The 20,240-nt window shown below is 36.9% G+C and overlaps 1 protein-coding gene across 2 annotated transcripts in view; it reads right to left on the reverse strand.

Annotated features, from left to right (window-relative positions):
* The window catches only part of CDH7 (cadherin 7), a 105,858-nt gene that overhangs the window by 42,262 nt on the left and 43,356 nt on the right, over positions 1–20,240 (reverse strand). Inside the window, exons 3-5 of one of the 2 annotated variants that reach the window (XM_047086305.1) lie at positions 16,787–16,906; positions 9,589–9,756; positions 6,823–7,010 (exon numbers count right to left, since the gene is read on the reverse strand). In XM_047086305.1, the coding sequence (XP_046942261.1) occupies positions 6,823–7,010; positions 9,589–9,756; positions 16,787–16,906 (476 nt within the window). The remainder of the gene's footprint in view (positions 1–6,822; positions 7,011–9,588; positions 9,757–16,786; positions 16,907–20,240) is intronic. The other variant, XM_047086306.1, reaches the window with a different exon arrangement.

Genomic DNA, 20,240 nt, shown 5'->3' on the forward strand with positions numbered 1-20,240 from the left:
GCTCGAACCCACAACGGTGAGATCATGACCTGAGCTAAAGTCGGACGCTTCACAGACTGAGCCACCCAGGTGCACCCGCCTCCCCCCCCCACGCCCGCCTTCTTCCATCTTTAAAACCTATCACTTCTTTCTCTGGTTCTGTTATCACATCTCTTTTCTGACTCTGACTCTCCCTGCATCCCTCATATAAAGACCTTGTGATTACATTGAGCCCAAGTAGATAATCCAGGATAATCTCCCCATCCTGAGTTCCTTAATTTAATCCCATCTGCAGAATTCCTTTTGTAGTATAAACTATTCACAGGTTCCGGAGATTAGGATGTAGAGATCTCTCTGGGAAGGCACAGGGTTCTGTGTACCAGAACCTCCTACTGTGAATTTACTAGACTGTTTTGATTTTCATAAGCGGAAAACAGGAAACAAGCCTTTGCAAAAGACTACATTCCTGCCCAGCATCTAACACCTGGTTCACGCAACAGCCCAGGCAGAGGTCTCTATTTCCCAGCATGCACGACTGAGGATACCAAGGGACGCCCTACAGAAGGGTCTCACGCATTTTCAGGCAAGCCGAACCCAGATTATGACCCAAAGGCAGTTTAGCTCGTGTTTTCCTGGGAGCCTTTACCAAACGGTGGCAAATACTGATTTATTTTGATTCACACAATTATTTTGTGAGTAAAGCTGACACAGGAGAGAAGGCGAGAGTAGACGTCAGCTGACCTGAGAGTCTTACTTCCACCATTCCTTCTATGTGCACCGTGAAGATTTTTTGAGCTGAGTCTCTCTGGAGCACAGCTGGGACTCAAAATCTTTTTTCTACTTTCCCAGCGTCCACAATGTTTATAGCTCCTTTCTTTTCGTGTGCGTGTGTACATGTGTGTATTTCCCACTCACTGCTCAAATCTGGACTGGCCTGTGTTGCTCTGATGAATATAATGTGGCAGCAGTGATGAGCCAATTCTAGACATCGGCGTCGCGAGTCCCTGCAGCTTCTGTTCTTGCCGTTCTTGGAATAAATCCAGGTTAGCTGTTGGATGATGTGAGCCACACTGCCCCTCTTGTTGTCCCAGCAGACAGCCACCTCCATGGAGAAGCCACCAAGCTGACCAGGAGCTCACCACTTAGATGAGCCTACTTAAGACCAGCAGAAAAATCACTCCGCTAACCCCCCACCAAATTGCTCACCCACAAAGTCATGACCTAAAGAAAAACTGTTGTTTAAAGTAGTCCATTTGGGGGGTAATTGGTTAAGTCGCAATGGATGGCTGACACAGTTGTGGAGAGACACAGAATAAAAGTTGGTGGCTTCAGTTTGCGACAGGTGATGGCAGCATAGCCAGTAAAAGTGAACCAAACTAGCCTTGAAATGGCCCAATGAAATGGTGGGAAGGGGTCATGTCTAGACATGTGATCTCTTTGAATTCCATCTCTAATCATTTCCTGATTGGTTATATTCTGTCTTTATCACCTAAAATAGATTCCAGGCTCCATCAGTTCCCTCCTCTATTGATAATATATGCAATTACTTTTCTGTGCGTGTGTGCATGCGTGTGTGTGTGTATACTTTTTTTAAGGTTTATTTTTGAGACAGAGCTCGAGCAAGGGAGGGACAGAGAGAGGAGGACAGAGGATCTATCTGAAGTAGGCTCTGTGCTAACAGCAGTGAACCTAATGCAGGGCTCAAACTCACAAACTGTGAGATATGCCCTGTGTTGAAGTTGGACTCTCAACCAACTGAGCCACCCAGGTGCCCCTGTATGTATATATAGACACATATACGCATATATATAGACACATATATATGCGTATATATGTGTCTATATATACATATATACGTATATACATATATGTGTATATATATGTATTTAATTTGCTTTTTGACTACTTATTTTTAAACTCTCTACAAATACCTTAATGCTGGAAGAATAAAACAATTTCCCTTTTTTGAATTCTTCTCTGCCCTTCTAACTTAAAGTTTTCAGTTTCACCAGTGTCTAAAGCATTCTTTCCCTCACTTGATTTATTTATTTTTTTAACTAAGCTCTATGCCCACTGTGGGACTTGAACTCACAACCCTCAGATCAGCCAGGCACCTCTTTCCCTTACTTTCCATACATGCTTTAGGGAATTCTCCAGTGTCCCTTTAATTGTAATTGTCATGCAGCATATGGTAATGCCTCCCAGACCTAAGTTTGTACTCCAGGCCTCTGCCTTAAGCTGCAAATCCTTATTCATGACCTCCTAGACATTATTATCCAGATATCATAGGCGCTTCACGTGTATTCCAAAACATATTAATCATTTGCACACCCCTATTCAAGGACACACTTACCCAGTTACTCATGCTAGAAACATTAGTTTTCTCCTTAAATTCTCTCTCCAATTTTCTTACACAATCACTAAATCCTTTCTTATCTCTTTCTTAAATATCTCTTTCTTGGAAGCCTACCCAATGAAGCTAATTTAGGAAACAACACACCGTGGAAAAAGAGACAGAAGTAAAGGAAAAATTTGTACATTATCTGTGACTTGTTTATACTAAGCAAAAAAAAAAAAAAATAGTGATGGACTCACTGAAAAATGTCTTTGACATACATATATTCCAAGAACATTGCTCTGATAACTATAAAAAATCAAAGCAAACAGAAAATACTCCCAAGCGAACATGGCCTTTGCCTCTTTGATCAAGACTATCATGCGTTGACATGTACATTACTATCAACTTCCTTCAGAGACTGTCAATTTCTTACTTCCTTTTTAAGACCTTAAATTCATCTCTACTCTTGGCTATTCACACACAGGTAAGTTTATACGTTGATAAGCAGAGAGCCTATACATATGCACACATGAGCATAATGATTAAAATGACAGAAGGATCTACTTAAATATATACAGTAACAATGGGTTGAATTAATTGGAAAATATAATCTGAAATTCAGAAGTCAACTAGAGTTACTGTATTAACCTTATGACAGTCAGCCTTTAAACTAATTCCAAATTTGTGCCTTCTCACGGTCAAATAAGGGAAACATCTTTGTTCCATTTTGAGGAACGTGCCTCCACAGCGGGATTAATTGAATTGGATCCTTGAAAGAAAAATGTAATAATAAGAAAAAAGAAGAATTGTGAATGTTGTCAGTTTCCTCCACTATACATCAACAAACAGCCTTGTATGAAATGCTGAAATACAAACTTGACTCTGGGGATTAGCCCCTCATCACTTCAAGTACTCAACAAAGGACACGTTTCAATAACAAGATGGTAAACCCGGGAGCTCAGAAATCCTTGCGGCCGAGTTGAAGGTTCGAAGGAAACTGCGTATTTGAACTCTTTCTCCCCAGCGGTGGATGGGTGCGGGCCACCTTATGGATCCTTCTACAGTAATGCTTTATTATTTCGTGGCTTTGGCGTCATTCTGAATTTCTTAAGGTATGAATATAAGGAGATTATGAAGATAGCACAGAATCGGCCAGAAGCAGCTTAAACATGCTGTTTGACAGTGACCATGTGACCCACCAAACACCATCTGTTGGCCGGAGAGGAATGTGTACTTGTCCTTCACAGGCAATGCGTCTTGAACACACATCCTTTTCTACTGCACTGTGACTCTATGGTAATGAATTTTAGAAAAGCAAAACTGCGTCGTTAACCCCTGCTGAGGTCTTGTATTGCAAACTGAAGTACGTTAGAGACAGGACTGACATATCTCAAAGGAAAAGTAGAAAGCTAAAGGACACCCCCCGTAAATTAGGATATGAGACTGCAAGCAGAAGAACTTCTAAGTGGGGAAAAAAAACAGTGTTCACTCACATGGAGGAATATTTATGTTGACACTTTGTGAATTTTGAAGCCCTGTAGAACTGCTCGCCAAGGTTAGCATTAAATCATTCATAAATGGCCAAAGAACCAGCTTGTACGGCACTTTAACTGTGAATCACTGTATTTTTGTCATAATTTTTAAACAACACTTAAACTATGTAATCATGTTTATTCCTAATGTATAGAGTGAATATTTAAGTTGCAGAAAACTAATTCTGTGGCAATACCTACAAAAACCTTTAGCCTTGTGGATTCTGCCTATTTGGTCCTATTTATAAACATTTTTTATACAAGACAGGGGGCAATAATAGCATAACTTAAAGTAATCTACAGTTCTGTACATATTTCTCTTTTACTAATGTATCTTCTTTAAAAAGACAGTTTTCCTATTCTTCGCTCTCTGCTCTTAAGTTCACTCTGTGCAAAGTGTAACATATGTAAATGTCTCAAAATATGACAACAATCTTCTCAAACTGGAATAAATCCCATTATAATCATGACAGTGCATTGTTTATGAAAAAACAAATAACTGAAGTTTTATTATACTACAGAGTCGAGAGAAAACAAGTTCAGGTGATTATGAAGCACGGTTCACAGGTACCAAATAACCTAATTCCAAGAGAAATGACTATCTGAATGGAGACAATGGGACTCGGTTGTCCAAATGTGAAATAATCTTTAGAGGTGTTCACAATCATCAGAATAAATACATACATCAAATCCTAGCAGCACCTGGTTGTAGATGTTTTCCTATAGTTAGGAGAGACTAAAAAACCTATCACAAAAAGGGTCATTTTTATGGATTCCCCATAGCATTCTATTGTTTTTCTAAATGAAAATTTTAAAATAGTCTAAGAACAACGGAAGAATGCTTCCTTTGTCGTCTTTCAGAATTTCCCGGTTTTAGTAAGAATGCTCTCGTGACTCAGTTTCAAAAATCCATTCTGGATTTCACAGATGATTTCACTACTCTCTAGTACAGAAAGAATACTGAATTTATGGGACTCATACAGGTTTTTGCTCACTGTACTCCCTGTGAGGAACTTCTGGTAGCATTTTACCTGGAATGAAATACAGACCCCAATTTCACTGAAATTGACTACTGTAGCTCTTATATTGAAAGCTCTTGTTAATTCTAAAAATCCTTCAATGAATTCTTTGGAATTTCTAAATATATAACCTCTTTAATGATTATTTTACTGCCTCCTATCACTTTGTCTCATCACTCTCTCCTATTTCCTTAGTATAAGGGAGATTGTTTTCAATCTAGTTGGACTAATAAAGTGGTTTTGAATTTTGAACAGCAATTTAAACAAAAGATGGATTTGAGAAGCTATAAACAGGTTGTGAGCTCGGGAGCTTTTAAAATAGTTTTGGAGTGAGTAATGATAACCAACCTTAGGATAGTGCTAAAGACAATAGAAAAATACAAATAAACCTACAGCCAAGAGCTAATATGGCTCAAAAAGGAGAAAGAAGAGAAGTTAGAAATGACTTCAGAGCTTTAAATTTAAAAAAGAAAACAAAAAAAGTATCCTATTTGACTGTGACCAGAATTAACAATTCTCTAAAACTTCAAAAAATATTAAGAAATTGGACATACTCTTATTACTGCAACAAATATCAAATATATATTTGTGTATATGTTTTTCAGTGATTTATGCTCTCTTTATAATATATGAAATGCGCGTGTTCAACAAAAATAATTTCAATATATATTAAAAATTTTTCAGTATGAACAGACTGATTTCAGATGAATATTTCAGCTGAATCTTTGAAATCTCTGAGCAGCACTGTACTTTACTGCATTTCTTTTATTTTAGACAACAAAACATTTTGCCAACAGTTGGCCTGTCCTAGTTATTAAAACTTTTTTACACAGATTGTCACCAGCTGAGCTAAAACAGCAGCTGTCCACTGGAAATAATTGCAGAAATGTTTTGCCCATTGGCCTGAAATCAAACATATGTTTTCCGGTAACAACTAAAATATAACTTTCTTTATTGACATGTGTTAATTATCCAGGAGTGTTAATTACAGAGTTATACACCTGGATTGTCAGACTGGCATAAAATTCCATTATTTGGGGGGTGGGATTTTCACGTTTTAATTTTCAGTCCTTAGTTGAGACAATAAGACTATATTCTGTAATAATTCCTTTTTCCCTTTTTTTTTAATTTAACAGTTGTCAAAGATCATGTCTATACAGAGCAAAGGGAGTAAACAGCTCATTTTCTCCCATATCTAATCAGTGTTGGGAGCTAATTTAAATATACTATGACAAACAGTCTTTAGTTAGGATTATAATAATTTTCTATCTCCTCTGCACTTACACTTAAGGGATTATGACAGGCTTCACAACTTTTCATGCTCTGTTTGTATGAATTCTTTAAGTACTTCAATTAGCATAAACTTTAAAAAGGAATAACTGATAATGTAGCAAGTCTTCAACACTTTGGTCGCTATTTCCAAGTTTGTACTTTTTTTCACAGAGATGGAGTGTTTGTCTAGTTTGCTCACAAAGACCTGTGGTTGATTTTAGGGTTTCATTCCTGGAATAGTCAACAAAGAAACATCTTCCCCTCTCCATTAGGACATTTGAAACAGTACATTTGTGGGGTGCCTGGGTGGCTCAGTTGGTTAAGCCTCTGACTTCAGCTCAGGTCATGATCTCATGGTTTGTGAGTTCAAACCTGGTGGCAGGCTTTGTGCTGACAGTTTGCAGTTAATGTGCCAGTGGGCATTACGGTCACAGAACTACGATAAGTCTATCCTCGTACTTAGAGAACAGACTTGCAGGGCATGATTACGAATGCCATTCGCGATTCTCTATGATTCTGACACCTAAAAGTAAACGCATAGCTTTCTTCCTAAAGATAACATAACAATATTTCCATATGGCCATTCATTTTATCTAATACATTCTTCCATCAAAGTAAACATGGTTCTTAGTATGCTCCGTGGTGTCACCCTCCCAGAAAATAAGAATAAAGAAAATATTACCTTCTGTATAGTAATGATTCCTTCCTGTGTATCTTTGTCAACAGAAATCTTGAAAATCCCTAATCCGTCACCATCCACGATTTTGTATTCCATTTCAGCATTAGCTCCTATATCTGCGTCAGCTGCTTTGATTCTGGCCACAACAGAGGCCACTGGCAATGATTCTGGGACATTATACTGGTAAGACCCTGTGAAATTCAAATCAAGGATTGAACACGCTTTATACAAAAGCTAACCAATAAAACCTATTTGGTTCTTTTGCATCATCCTTGCTTAATTTGTGTTCATAGTTCATAAAAAAGATGCTAAGGCAATATCAGATAAATGACGAGTTTCATAGAGACTCGAGAAATCTCATGGTGATGGTTAGATAATCACTATACAACAGCAGAAACAGTCTGAGGAAAGGTGTGAGAAGAATCTCGATTCCTGTTTTTCTAGTGGTGGGAAATATGCTTCTTTTAATAATAAAATATATTTAAAACAATTATGAAGAAGATTACTAGATAACCAGTGAATCGACATAATTAAAAACAAAAATTGTATAGCTTAGGCTTCCAATGGGCAAATACAGGTCTAAATAGTACCGATGAATTATTGTTAGAATTTACATCACAGTGTCTGTTACTATGAAAGTGTCAGAAAACTGGGCCAGGGAGTTGATGAAAGACAATATGGGTCTTGCTTTAGCTCATAGATTTATCAGGAAGGATTATCTGTGTGGGTTTATGTAGAAGTGATTTGGAACACAACGGTACAAGAGCAGAGGCCGTATTATTCAAACAAAAGGAAAGAGAAGCAAAAACAGAGAAGCTTTTCAAACTTTCATTTGTAAAAATTCCTCTTCACCATCCTCAAAGTCAAAAAAAAAAAAAAAAAAAAAAAAAAGTTTGGGAAGCAGATGACCATGACCATGAACCATCCCTTTGAAACTAGAAAACTCCTCAGAAACAGTTTTCCCTGATCTTCTATTTTTTCCTGCTTTTTCCACCTATTCCATTCCCTTCTGGTTGTTAAACGTGGTGCATTTTCACTTTCTTATGAAAAGACTCTCTTCGAGAGGAACTGAAAAAGGAAAATGTATCCATATGAAGGGACCACGTGTTCAGTTCAGAATTACTATTGTTGGCAACTTTCTACATTTTGTGACAAGTTACTGATTAAAAAAAATAATGACAAGAGATGCTGATGACTTTCAAGTGATCTCTTTCACACATCCGTAAGAGACCTTAGTAAAATCCAGAAATTTCAAGGTTAGAATATTAGCTACAGGCAGTCCGGAAAATCTGAGCCTTCCCTCCTTGCCTTCCCTCACTTTAATGAGCAGGAGACTATCTAGAGTAAGCTAGAAAACCTGTACTGTGTCTTATCCAATCATGACAACTGGAATAACACAAATTCTAAGTATCAATTCTTATCGCTGTAGGCTTAAAGAAGAACAGTTAATTTGATTGTGAGCCCAATATAATTATATGATTGTTTTGTTTATTCTACAAAACCTTCCTCTCTTCTGCCATTATAAGGTATCAAAGGCACAATTAAGGGTAAGTTCATTTTTTATGAATGCTGAATTTTGAGTAATTTCACTTTATTTTGTGTGGAGGCATTAAAACATCTGTTGTATAGGGGCGCCCGGGTGGCTCAAGTCGGTTGAGCATCTGACTTCAGCTCAGGTCATGATCTCATGGTCCGTGGGTTTGAGCCCCGCATTGGGCTCTGTGCTGACAGCTTGGAGCCTGGAGCCTGCTTCTGATTCTGTGTCTCTCTCTCTGTCCCTCTCCCCCTCATGCTCTGTCTCTCTCTCAAAAATAAATAAATAAATAAACAAACAAACATTAAAAAAATTTAAAATGTCTGTTGTAAATAATATAAATATAAAAAAATGTGTAAAATAAAAATGAAACATCCACAGATGGAATATTTGCTGGAAAATATAGCAACTTCATGTTTACACAGAAAGCTTCCTTGTTTGAGTTTATTGGTTTCTGAGATCTGTAAGGGAGCTTAATTTCCCATTTCTATAGAACAAATATTTTAGAGATATTGTAGTCTATACAATTTCCTTAATTTTCCTGAGCATTGTAAAGAAATACTGCACACACACAAAAAAAAGAAAAAAAAAAAAACTAAAAGAGACTGAGATGAAATGCTTTTATATAATCAAGGCATATCTACCTAGATTTTTTTCTTTCCTTTTCCTTGGCTGAGTCAAAAGCCACTTTGGTCATAGAAACTAAATTGAGGCCATATGGTTTTCTGGTTCTTTGAACTGACTTTTGAAACACTGAACGTTTGCACAAGAAAGAGGTGGTCGAATTGCTATAGGAATGTTTAATGTGCATGAAGTGGTAAAAAAAAAAAAAGTGTAGAGTAAAAAATGAAAATGCTGCATGTTCTTCTATGTTTCTCTTTAAAAATAAATCAATACTGTCAGTGTACAGAATGTATGTATTTGAACGTTACTAATTGGCAACAATCTCATAATTACAGAATGTGTGCAAAGAAGATCTTAGAATGAACAGATGAATCTATAAACAAACTTAGTAACTGTCCGGTATTAAAAACGTGAACCAAAGAAAAACCATAATATATCGAAGACAGAAGTAATACAAAGATAGGATTTCCACACTTCTGAATTAAAACCACGCCCCTGTAATAAGATAATTACTTGTTTGAAAAGCATTTGGAAAAATCCCCTTTGAGAGACATTTGTATAGACTGGCAAGGAAAATTAGGGGACTTGGGACATTTAACAAACCAGCTTACTTCGAGGAAAGCGAGGTGGGTTATCGTTGACATCAGTTAGGGTCACGGTGACTGACGTAGTTCCTGAGAGTCCTCCATTTTGACCAACCATATCCTTTGCCTGAATAACAAGCAAATACTGGTCTTTAGCCTCTCTATCCATGTTTGGAAGGGCGGTCTTGATGACTCCTGTAAAATTTCAAATCCCAGTAAAACGCATCATGAATCATTGCATTTATACTGGCGAAGAACACTGACAGAGGTAGCAAGTCGCTCTTGAGTTGTTGCCTTTTGTTGTTTTGCTTATTTTAAATAATCTTAACGCATATTAAAGACCAGGGGGTACAATAATTATACACAATATTACAAAACATAGAGAATGCTATAACATGGACAAGCAGGGCTTCTAGATACTGGAGAGAGAGAGAGATGATGTTTAGATTTTATGAAAATATGGTTCAGGAAATACCAACTTATAAATAAATAACATGAAGTCCTTATCTACAATGATGGGCAGTTACCCATAGAGGTACATGGTCACGAAACTCTCCTTTTCTTCTCTTTCACGCTCTCTAACAATTTCATTCACAGGTGACATGAAATCACCAAAAACCTTTCAGCTATGGTTCCTACCACCTCTCTTTGAGCAAAACAACTGAAATAGTCTACAAAGAAAAAAATGAGAATGATTTGCGTTTATTAACAAAAACACCATTTCAACCTATGGCTATGTTTGTGGATGTGGTTATGATGCAGGATGATCTTATGCTATACTGAAAGATCTGACAAAGCACCAAAGATGAGAACAACTATGTTAATATAAATCAGCAACACTGAAAACATTCATGTGTTTTGTTGTTATTTGCTTCTAATCAGTTGCATTGAATATTGATCACCCTTAAGGCTTCAGATGTATGAGAAATTGATTCCAGAGTTTCATGATGCTCAGTGGAGAAACTTGACAGAATAATCATTGTTGAACTGAACTGGTTGTTTTATATTAATAACTATTTAATTATTGCATAGGTATGTTAGGCAATAATATTTAATTATGGGGTGGAATTTAGTTTAATCATGTATACGTAAATATACAAATTATATGTGTGTTATATACCTAACATACTTAGTACATGTACACAAAGGTGATATCAACAAAAAACCTATTTAAAAATGATCTATATAGACCTTGAAACTCGCAATATGCGGTCATCTTTAAGATTTCTTGCAGTTTCATCGTTTCCAACAGACTGTCTTACTAATCCACGTAGGACCATAGCTTGAAAGATGTCTAATGTATTTTATTAAACAGAATCTACCTTTTAGGGGGGAGTCAGAATTTAAATCCTCACTGATTCAGACCTGACAAAGAGAAACTCTGGTACTCTGCACTTCTCATACCAAGTTGCTTGATGGAGGATGGTTCTTTGGAAATAAAATAACTGAAAACAGCTCTTTAAATTGGGATGAAGGTTCTTTCTTTCCTCATGGCTAACACAAAAAGTTATATTCTCCAAATTTATAACTTTTTCAGGGCTGCCAATTTAAATAGTTTAAGGGCTGCTAATTCAACGTACACATGTAATAATGCCGTGTTACATTTTATATATAATATGTGTTATATTTCATATACAGTTTGTGTTATATTTTAGCACGAAGTATAAGCCTAGGTGACACTAAACTAGGCCTGCCCTATACTTTACGATATTCTACAGTATGGTAACTGTTCTAGGCATGGGAAACAGATGAGAAAAGCTTTTCAGTAGTATAGTTAAAAGTTAAGCAATTTGTTATCAGTTCCAAGATTCCAAGTTAAACAGCACTAAAACTATCTTAAGTAACCATACTTTTGTTTAGTCTGAGCACTAGATAGCAAATACACATCCCCCCCCCACACATACACACATCAACAGCACATCCATATTTTAAGTGCTTAGATTACACTTCTTTGAGTTGGGCAGTTTTGTTTTGTTTTTAAACGTTAACCACTTTCTCTTATTGGGCACCTCTGCTATAAACACAGCAATACAAGGTCTCTTTAAGTAACTCCTTCACTGAAGTCTTTGGCTCTCTACATACTGCTTGTGTTTAATATATGACATATCCAAGAGACATGAAAATCGAAGGAAACAGTCATTTGGTTCAGTTGGTAAGTGTCTAACACATATTTTTCTTGGTGTCATCACGGTTCTATGAATATTATATACTTGTTCTTCAATACTTATGTTAACCTCAATTCATAAAACAGTGAGCACTGATCTCAGTAATAATGAGCATAAGTAATCTTTGTCTAAGAGTTCTGGGACTTAAACCTCTTCATTTTGTTTTCCTTTCTTATGTTTCTCATGTTAATCATCCTTTATTTATTTCTAACCTTTTTTTTTTCTTCTAAATAAATTGAGGATTGGCCATCTTGAATACTGGAGTATTAAGTGTGTATCATTAGATGACAAAATATTAATGAGTTATGTTTAGAATCATTTCCCATTCTTTTTTTTAATTTCTACGCATCTCTTATTTTTCCTTCTAATATCAATAGGTACAAGTGAACTTTCATCCTCGCACCTTTATTATGTTGTGGAGAGAGCCCTTAATATCTCAACTACTCAACAAGGAGAACACTGTATCCTTTCATGGTTTTGCTTGGTGGCATTATGTTTGTAAGGAAATATAGCACTATTAAGAAAGTCTGGTATTCAAAGTTACTCACTGATTTTTCACACCTCTAATTGTTTCTTTACATGTAATCCTATAAATAGCACTTTTCTAAAGCAAAAATCATCACAACGTTTGCAGAGTAATCCAGGTAGTAAAGGTAATTTCCAAATACCTCAAATATTAAGCATATTTTTGACAAGACTGGAATAATTGGGAGAGAAATGAATTTACATCAGGACATTCAAAATATATTTCCAGTTCGATGACTTTTGCTGGCTTTTTACTTTTAAGTAAAATTGTCTACATTTGGAAAAGAATTCTCATACATTGGAGTTGATTTGCACTTTGCTATATATTAGGGACACAGACATACGGCAAATTGTTCACTCTGTAACTCTGAAGTCGTAAAGGCTATTCTTTTCTAACCAGATCCCTGTAGCTCCGTGAGATTTTCATGGAAGACAACAATATTATTTAATTTCAATAATCAGTCATTTTAAGCCCCTTATGATGAGAATATATCCTGTAGCTCTTCAAAAGAGAGATGAGCTCAGATGTTAAGCTCCCTGAAATAATCAGTTTTCTATAGATGTATCGTCTGACCCAATCACCCAGAACTTTTCATTTGTTTATAATCCATGGCCACAAAAAGTACTGGGCATAGGAAACATAAATTTATCCTCATTACTGCTGAACATCTCTCTGGCTTTTGAGTCTGGGAATAAATTTTCAGATGATTCTCTGCCTACCAGCCACTGATGATTTTTGGTTTTTTTAAAGCATATTCTTTTACCATGAAATCTTCTAAAGAATTTATATATGTCTTAAATGTAACAGATAAGAGCCGGTTCTGAAATCGACCCCAGTTTAGAGAACCAAACAATCACTGAAGCCAGGCGTCTGCACACTCAGGCCTTGGGCTGGTCTCAGTTGATTCGGCAACCACGTGACCCAGGTGACACGGGGCTGCGGGGCTTCATGCGGTGCGGATCTGGGACGCATTAGATGTACCTGCTGAATCTCTTCCTATTGGTTTACACTCTTTCCTAAATTGTGCCTCTAGGCCTTGTTTTTATTAGGTTGGTCTATCGATAAGCGAAGCATGTGAAACAGAACCAAAAAAGCCAGAGAAGAGCCAATGATAGTAAACATGGAAGCTTCTGACGCAGTCAACTTCAAATGAAGAGTCGCTGAGGAATGGACTCTTCCAACCTGTGAGAGGATGTCCTCAGCAAGCCATGATGGGAGTGAGGGCCCTCCACACCTTGAGCCACACCACAGAATGGAACGTAGTTGAAGGCCATACTTGGGAGGCAGGCTTCATTATGACTAAATTACTTGTGTAAAATTACGACTTAACCAGTAGGCATGTCACATATGACGTGCGTATCACGCAGTTACACCTCTCATGTTTAAGAAGAAACTCCTAAATGACAAGTGGCGTTGCCCATTCAATCCACTTTTCAGGGCCAGCCTCATTGGCCACGTGCCCTTTGCAGGCACACAGGTCCCATGCTTGGTTTCTTGCTCTGCTGATAACATCTTGAAATCCTATTAATTTTAGAGGACGGCGCCTGCTTTTCCATTTTGAACTGCAAATTATGTAGCCAGTCCTGCCCCATATCAAATAGGCAGAAACACGGGATCTATTTGCTTGCAGGTTACAGACTAGATGAACACCTGAGAACGACCACAAGCTTCTTAGAAGTTTGTTGCCGTCACGGAGACAGGGGATGGGCATCTCTACAGTCCTTTTAATGCTGCCTTATCCTCCTCTTAGCGCCATTCCTTTAGCTTGTTAGAGCAAATTGTTAACGTTGGCTTTTGCAGCTACTTGCATTCTTGTTTTATGGATGGAGAAATGAAGGTAGAAAATACAGTTACCCTCTGGTCACATGGGTTGTGAGTAGTGCGACAGGTGAAATATGTGACTGGAGGTTTTAGCCATGCTAGGTTCATGATGTGTGGTTAATAAACGGTAGTGGGTATTGTCAATATTAGAAAAGAGAAAACCAAAGTTAAACTTACAGAAATGTACCTAATAGTGATGCTCTGTGCCTTATTTTCACAAATACTGGAGTTAGCATATTTTCAGTGTTTTTCCTATCAAACATTTTACCCTCTTCTCAAAAACTCTTCCATTTAAAGGTTTAGAAAAATCACATTTCTCACATAGATACAAATCAGACTGACACCGAATATGAAGACTAAGTCAAACTTCATTTACAGATCTCCATGCCCTTAAGGATTGAAAACTTTCCATTTCTGTCAAAAAAAAATACATTTGTGCAAATAATACACTATCCATACGAGAAATTAGCAGAGGATAAAAATTCCCAGAATCTGTCTGCACTAATGACTCTAGAAAGAGAAGTCCCAATGATTACCATAATTACAGTATGAAAAAGTCTAAACAAAATTAAACTAAATTCATCTCCTACTCTACACGATCCTTGAGATTCTGAAATTAAAATTAATTTGAAGTACTAATCATGTGATCCCACGACACAGACTATTGTCCACTTAATCAGAGGCCTTACCCCCACTGGACTTCAGAAAAAAAGCCGTTATCTTACCACAAACCTAAAATCACCGGCCAATCAAGAGTTCCCGCAAAATATTGAACCCTAGGGATGAGTGCCTGCTATTTTTGGACAAGTTATATAATGCAGAAGTGTATAATTTGTGAGCAAATTGTCAGAAACTTGTCAATGTCTTTGTAGGCTGTAAAGAGTAGATATATAAGGGAATGGGTGGGTGTGTGAATTTAGGCTTCTCAGATCTATCGTTAAATCCGCCCCAAGCACATATTCCATAGTCACAGGATTCATATCACCAATCAAATACTTTTGTTTACTTCTCCATCAATACTTGCTTAATCGGAACTGTTTCTTCTCTGTTAGACTGTCCAGGTGGCTTCCACACTCTACCACCATATTGGTGTGAAAGACACAACGCGGTCTCTGTAAAAATCCTAATGGTGAGCTAGGATCGAATTTTATTTTTCTGTTCCTGCACCTTACCCCTGTCGTTCTCAGAAGACACTTACACTATGGATCCTCCACAGTGATTTGAAAATGAATCAATATTACCATTTACAAATATGGACCACAGTATGAGTAGCATTCAAATCAGCATCGAAGGTCACAGGTACTCTCCAATATTCCTAATCATAAGCTTGGCTGTTTGAAAAATAATTTTCTTCATGATGAAGACAAAACAGTTATAACATGGAGAAATTCTGGATGTCATGGTGGTGAGGAAAATCATCGGCTCAAACCACCCATCTCCACACCCCCCCACCAACACGCAGAGCCAGAAAAGCAGAACAGATAAACCATTATTTTCTATCCAAGATAACAGCGCTCCAAATTATGGTCTTACTTAATGTAAATTATTCCAGCTCCAGAGCAAAACAGAACACCTAGCCAACCAACCACATATTCCACACAGTCAGGCTCTCAACTCATAAAAATATGTTTCTCTTCTAAAATTAAAAAAAAAAAAGAATCAACTTAATTTTTGATTGGGCAGCTCATCATCCGAATTGCTACATTTAAACGAATTTCCCTGATAAGCCATACAGAGAAAGGCAGATACCATATGTTTTCACTCTTATGTGGATCCTGAGAAACTTAACAGGAACCCACGGGGGAGGGGAAGGGAAAAAAAAAAAAAGAGGTTAGAGTGGGAGAGAGCCAAAGCATCAGAGACTCTTAAAAACTGAGAACAAACTGAGGGTTGATGGGGGGTGGGAGCGTGGGTGATGGGTATTGAGGAGGGCGCCTGTTGGGACGAGCACTGGGTGTGGTATGGAAACCAATTTGACAATAAATTTCATATATTGACAAAAATAAAAAATAAAAACATAAACTAATTTCCCTGAGTACACCAGACTCCAGACAGATAAACAGAACCTGCTACCTACTCCACTACCTGGCAGGGAGATTTTTGCTTGAGATTTAAATTTAACTGCCCGCGATTCCTTTGTGAATGAGTGAGAGGAGGCAAGACAAAAATAACACGTGACATAAATAATCAAGATTTTCTTCTCTTGTCAGGAGACAGCAGCTTCAATACTTTTTAAATATATAATACTCTGTTTAATTCTGCTAGAAATTCTGATAAATGTAATAAAATATTCTTAAAAGATGTTAATGCCACTATAAATCATCGGCTGTTTCTTCCCACAGGACACCCACTGAGAAAAGCCCAGTAATAACGTAGCGTCCGTTATCAGTACCAAGTATATCGCATAAAAACAACTAATGGGGCACCCAGGTGGCTCTGTTGGTTAAGCATCCGACTTGGGCTCGGGTCATGATCTCACAGTTTGTGAGTTTGAGCCCCACATCCGACCTTGTGCTGACAGTTCGGACCCTGGAGCCTGCTTCGGATTCTGTGTCTCCCTCTCTCTCTCTGTCCCTCCCCCCCCCCCCACCTCTCAAAAATAAATCAAGATAAAAAATAAATAAAAGGTTTTTTTTTAAAAAATCACTAATATTAATTCTATGCCAACAGATAAATGATGACGTTACACGAAGAGGCACATTTCACTTTTTACCTGTCTTTGGTTCCACTGAGAAGTATGGCTGTCCTTGCAGAATGCTGTAGACCACTCGGGCACTGTTGCCGTATGTAGGATCATCAGCATCTGTTGCTGTCACTTGTACCACTGAGGTCCCTACATGCCAATCCAAAAAAATCAATGAATTAAAAATTTCCAAATGCCACAACACAGAAGAACCCACACACTGCTGAAGATTCTCCATTAGATTTGTTTTGAATTCTTTTCTTTTTTTTTTTTCTTACTTCAAGGCAAATGAAAAATGGACATGTGGTTTGTAGATGACACACCCAAAACGATGATAAATGCTAATGAAGCCCTCAGAAATATCTAAGGGGTACAAAAATATGTTAGCAAAAAAGTAAGATTGATGATGCGCATTACGAGTATACTCAGAACTGGATGGGACTCAAATTTTCGGCCTCTCATCCATCAGGGGCAGGTAACAAGTTTTTATCAAAAGCAATCTCTCCAAGTCTCAGTTACCGTCCAGAAGGCAGTGTGACAAGTAACAGCATCTTGACACCCAAGTCGCTGAGGCGGTCTCACTGTTAGAGCCGAGGAGAGCCAGGCAGAAAAGGAAACTTCACTCACTGAATAAACAATTTCTGATGGATACACTTAACTGGATATTAGGTGGCATCTCTTCAGCTTTAGTTTTCATTGTTTCCATGAATTGATTTAAAAACAAAAGCATTAAATCAAATGCAAACCACACGCCCCAAGAAGAAAATTCGTAGCACAGCAACTTTAAAAATTGCATCAGCAGGGTTGTGTGTGTGTGTGTGTGTGTGTGTGTGTGTGTGTGTGTGATAGAATGCTTTGCGGCTTCCTCATTTTACTATATATTCACTTACTCCACATGCAAAGCACTTACTGCGATCTGTTCTTTTTATTTCCATTTGGAGTATAATCTTAAAACCGTCACTCACATTTACTTAGTTTATATATTTAAGCACATGCTGTTTTATCATTTCTGTCCTATTGATGATAATGGGGCAAATCTCTTTATGTATTCTTCTAAGTTTGTTTCAAATGTTTTGAAAATATTTTTTAATCTAAAATTTCATCTTGATATATTTCTAAATAGATTTCCCTCTCTAAGCCCTTTAAAAAAGTCATTGGTGTCCATTTTGTTACAAATCTATTGTCTTTTCCACACTATGATTTTCATGAACAATCCCATTTTCTTTTAAAAAAAAAAAGGTGCATATTAAGAAGCTATGTATATGGCACTGTTGTTTAAATTCTGATTTTTTTTTTTTTAATTTGACAGACTTAGTTGATTGTGCCGTGTGGATGCCTGGCAGGACCAAATAGTGAATGATGTATATTTAAAAATATTAAGAATTAAATTGAGATCATTTTAAAATGTTAGAACCAATGACCTTGACATTCTCTATTTTCTCTACACTGTACCATCTTTACAGCAATATTTACTCTGGTAATATGCTTAAGTATTGATTTTCTAATTCTTTTGAAAGGGAAAGAGCCTAAACAAAACAAAACCATTTTGGTAAATTTGGTTGTATATGACTTTTTTTTTTTCTAAAATGTTCACTAAGAAACTTACTTTATATATAGACTCATATGTACGTACACCCAACACACATGTACACATACTTTTAAATAATTTTAATTGTCCATGCTTATCTATGCTCTTCTGGAGAAGATGAACTATCCTAAGGACTTATTAACAGGTTTTCAATCTAAAATTAGCATCCATTGAAGACCACACCCATGAATATTAAACAATGAGTGCTTGTGTTGTATATGCCATATTACTTAATGGTTTTTATAAGTATTTGGTTAGAATTAAACACTTTGATGAACTACAACTCACTATGGATCCACATAACATATTTCATGTAGATATCTACTGTTCTTAGTTTAAATTCCGATATTATTTTAGTGGTCCCAATTAATGTCAATTAAATCCAGAAGACACCTAAAAATCATTTCCTAAAAGGTCCTGAACCTGTTGGAGTCAAATACCTAAAATAACTTGCATGTGCGCATGATAATCATGCTGTTTGATATCAGAGTGGTACCACTGAAATCAAAACTACAGTGCATTATTTAGCCTCTAAAAGAAAAAAGTTCACATTAACCCAGTTTGCGTGGCTACATTCTATGTAGCAAAGGAAAACCTTAGCAAGCCAACAAAGAAAGCCCAACATGTCAACGTGAAAATTACAGAGTTGAACCGAACTGCTTACACACGCCTCAAAGCTTCCTGTTTTTCCAAACATTAGTACTTTGGAGAGGACAATGTGTCTTCTCTTTTCTCTAAAACCTCCAAAATCTTGTTGTGGCTGCTGTTGTCCTAGTTGTCTGTGCGGTTAAGCAACAGCAAGAAGCACTCCGAAGACGTGGGCAGTACTGAGAAAGTATGAATATGCCTGTTTGGTTAAAGAAGTTCCTCCATGCAAGCTGACTACGGTGAGATCCTGCCGTCGTAGTTCAGAATATTTCCTGACCATGAACATGGTATTCCTCTGGCTCATTTTCAGTTTCTATTTCTTTAGCAGCTAGAGCAATGGTGCCCCAAATAATTTTCCCTTTCCATCTGCTAGACACAGAAATTTAGGGGCACTAAATTGTGATTCTCCTCAAGGGCACACATAATACACATCTTTTCCACTACCATGGTAGACATGTTGACTGAACGCTGGAATGAATAAAGTGGCCTTTATTTAATGAAACAAATCACAATGGGTAAAATTTTTACATGTTAAAATACAAGGCCAATTACTACTTTAAATGCATGTCTTATTTCAAAACTGAAAATGACAGGAAATAAATATCTAACTCAACTGGTCTATTTAAGCTCCCATCTTTTTTTTTTTTATTATTGTTTTATGAGATCATCTAAAATTTCATACCGGCTAAAAAATATTCCAAAGGTATCTGGATAAATAGTTTAAAACTGAAATTATATTATCTGATGTAAGTAAAGTACATACCAATAGTACTTTACTTTCTATTTTTCCAGTAATGGGGCAATGTGAAAAGGCCTTCGAACAGAATAGACTTCATGACTCTCTTATATATCTCAAACAGAGTATCGCTTTACCATTATTATCTATTCACCATAAATTTTCATACATTTAAGTTTCTGGAGAAATTACAAAAAAAATTAGTGGTGGCATACGGAGGGGCATTTTTGAGTTCAAGCACACCCTACAAGCAAGTAGACCAGCTGACCTAAACGTTAGATGGCCTGCCTGATACCTCGGCCACAGAAGCATTCTCAGAAGAGTGAATCATTAATATTAATCAGGAGAAAGAAGAGATTATCGCAGGGCAAAGTCTGGAAGCATATTCTTTTTTAACTTCTTAGGTGTAATTTTAATCTTTTTTAAAGTTAAATATTACATTTGAAAGGAAAAGGCAAGGCTTGAATAATTTACTGAAGATTTTGAGATCTCCGTGTGAAAGGAAAAACTTG

This window comes from Lynx rufus, unplaced genomic scaffold (genome assembly GCF_022079265.1).
Source record: "Lynx rufus isolate CCGP_SWC_20201006 ecotype Redwood Valley unplaced genomic scaffold, mLynRuf1.p SCAF_20, whole genome shotgun sequence".
Lineage (NCBI taxonomy): Eukaryota > Metazoa > Chordata > Mammalia > Carnivora > Felidae > Lynx > Lynx rufus.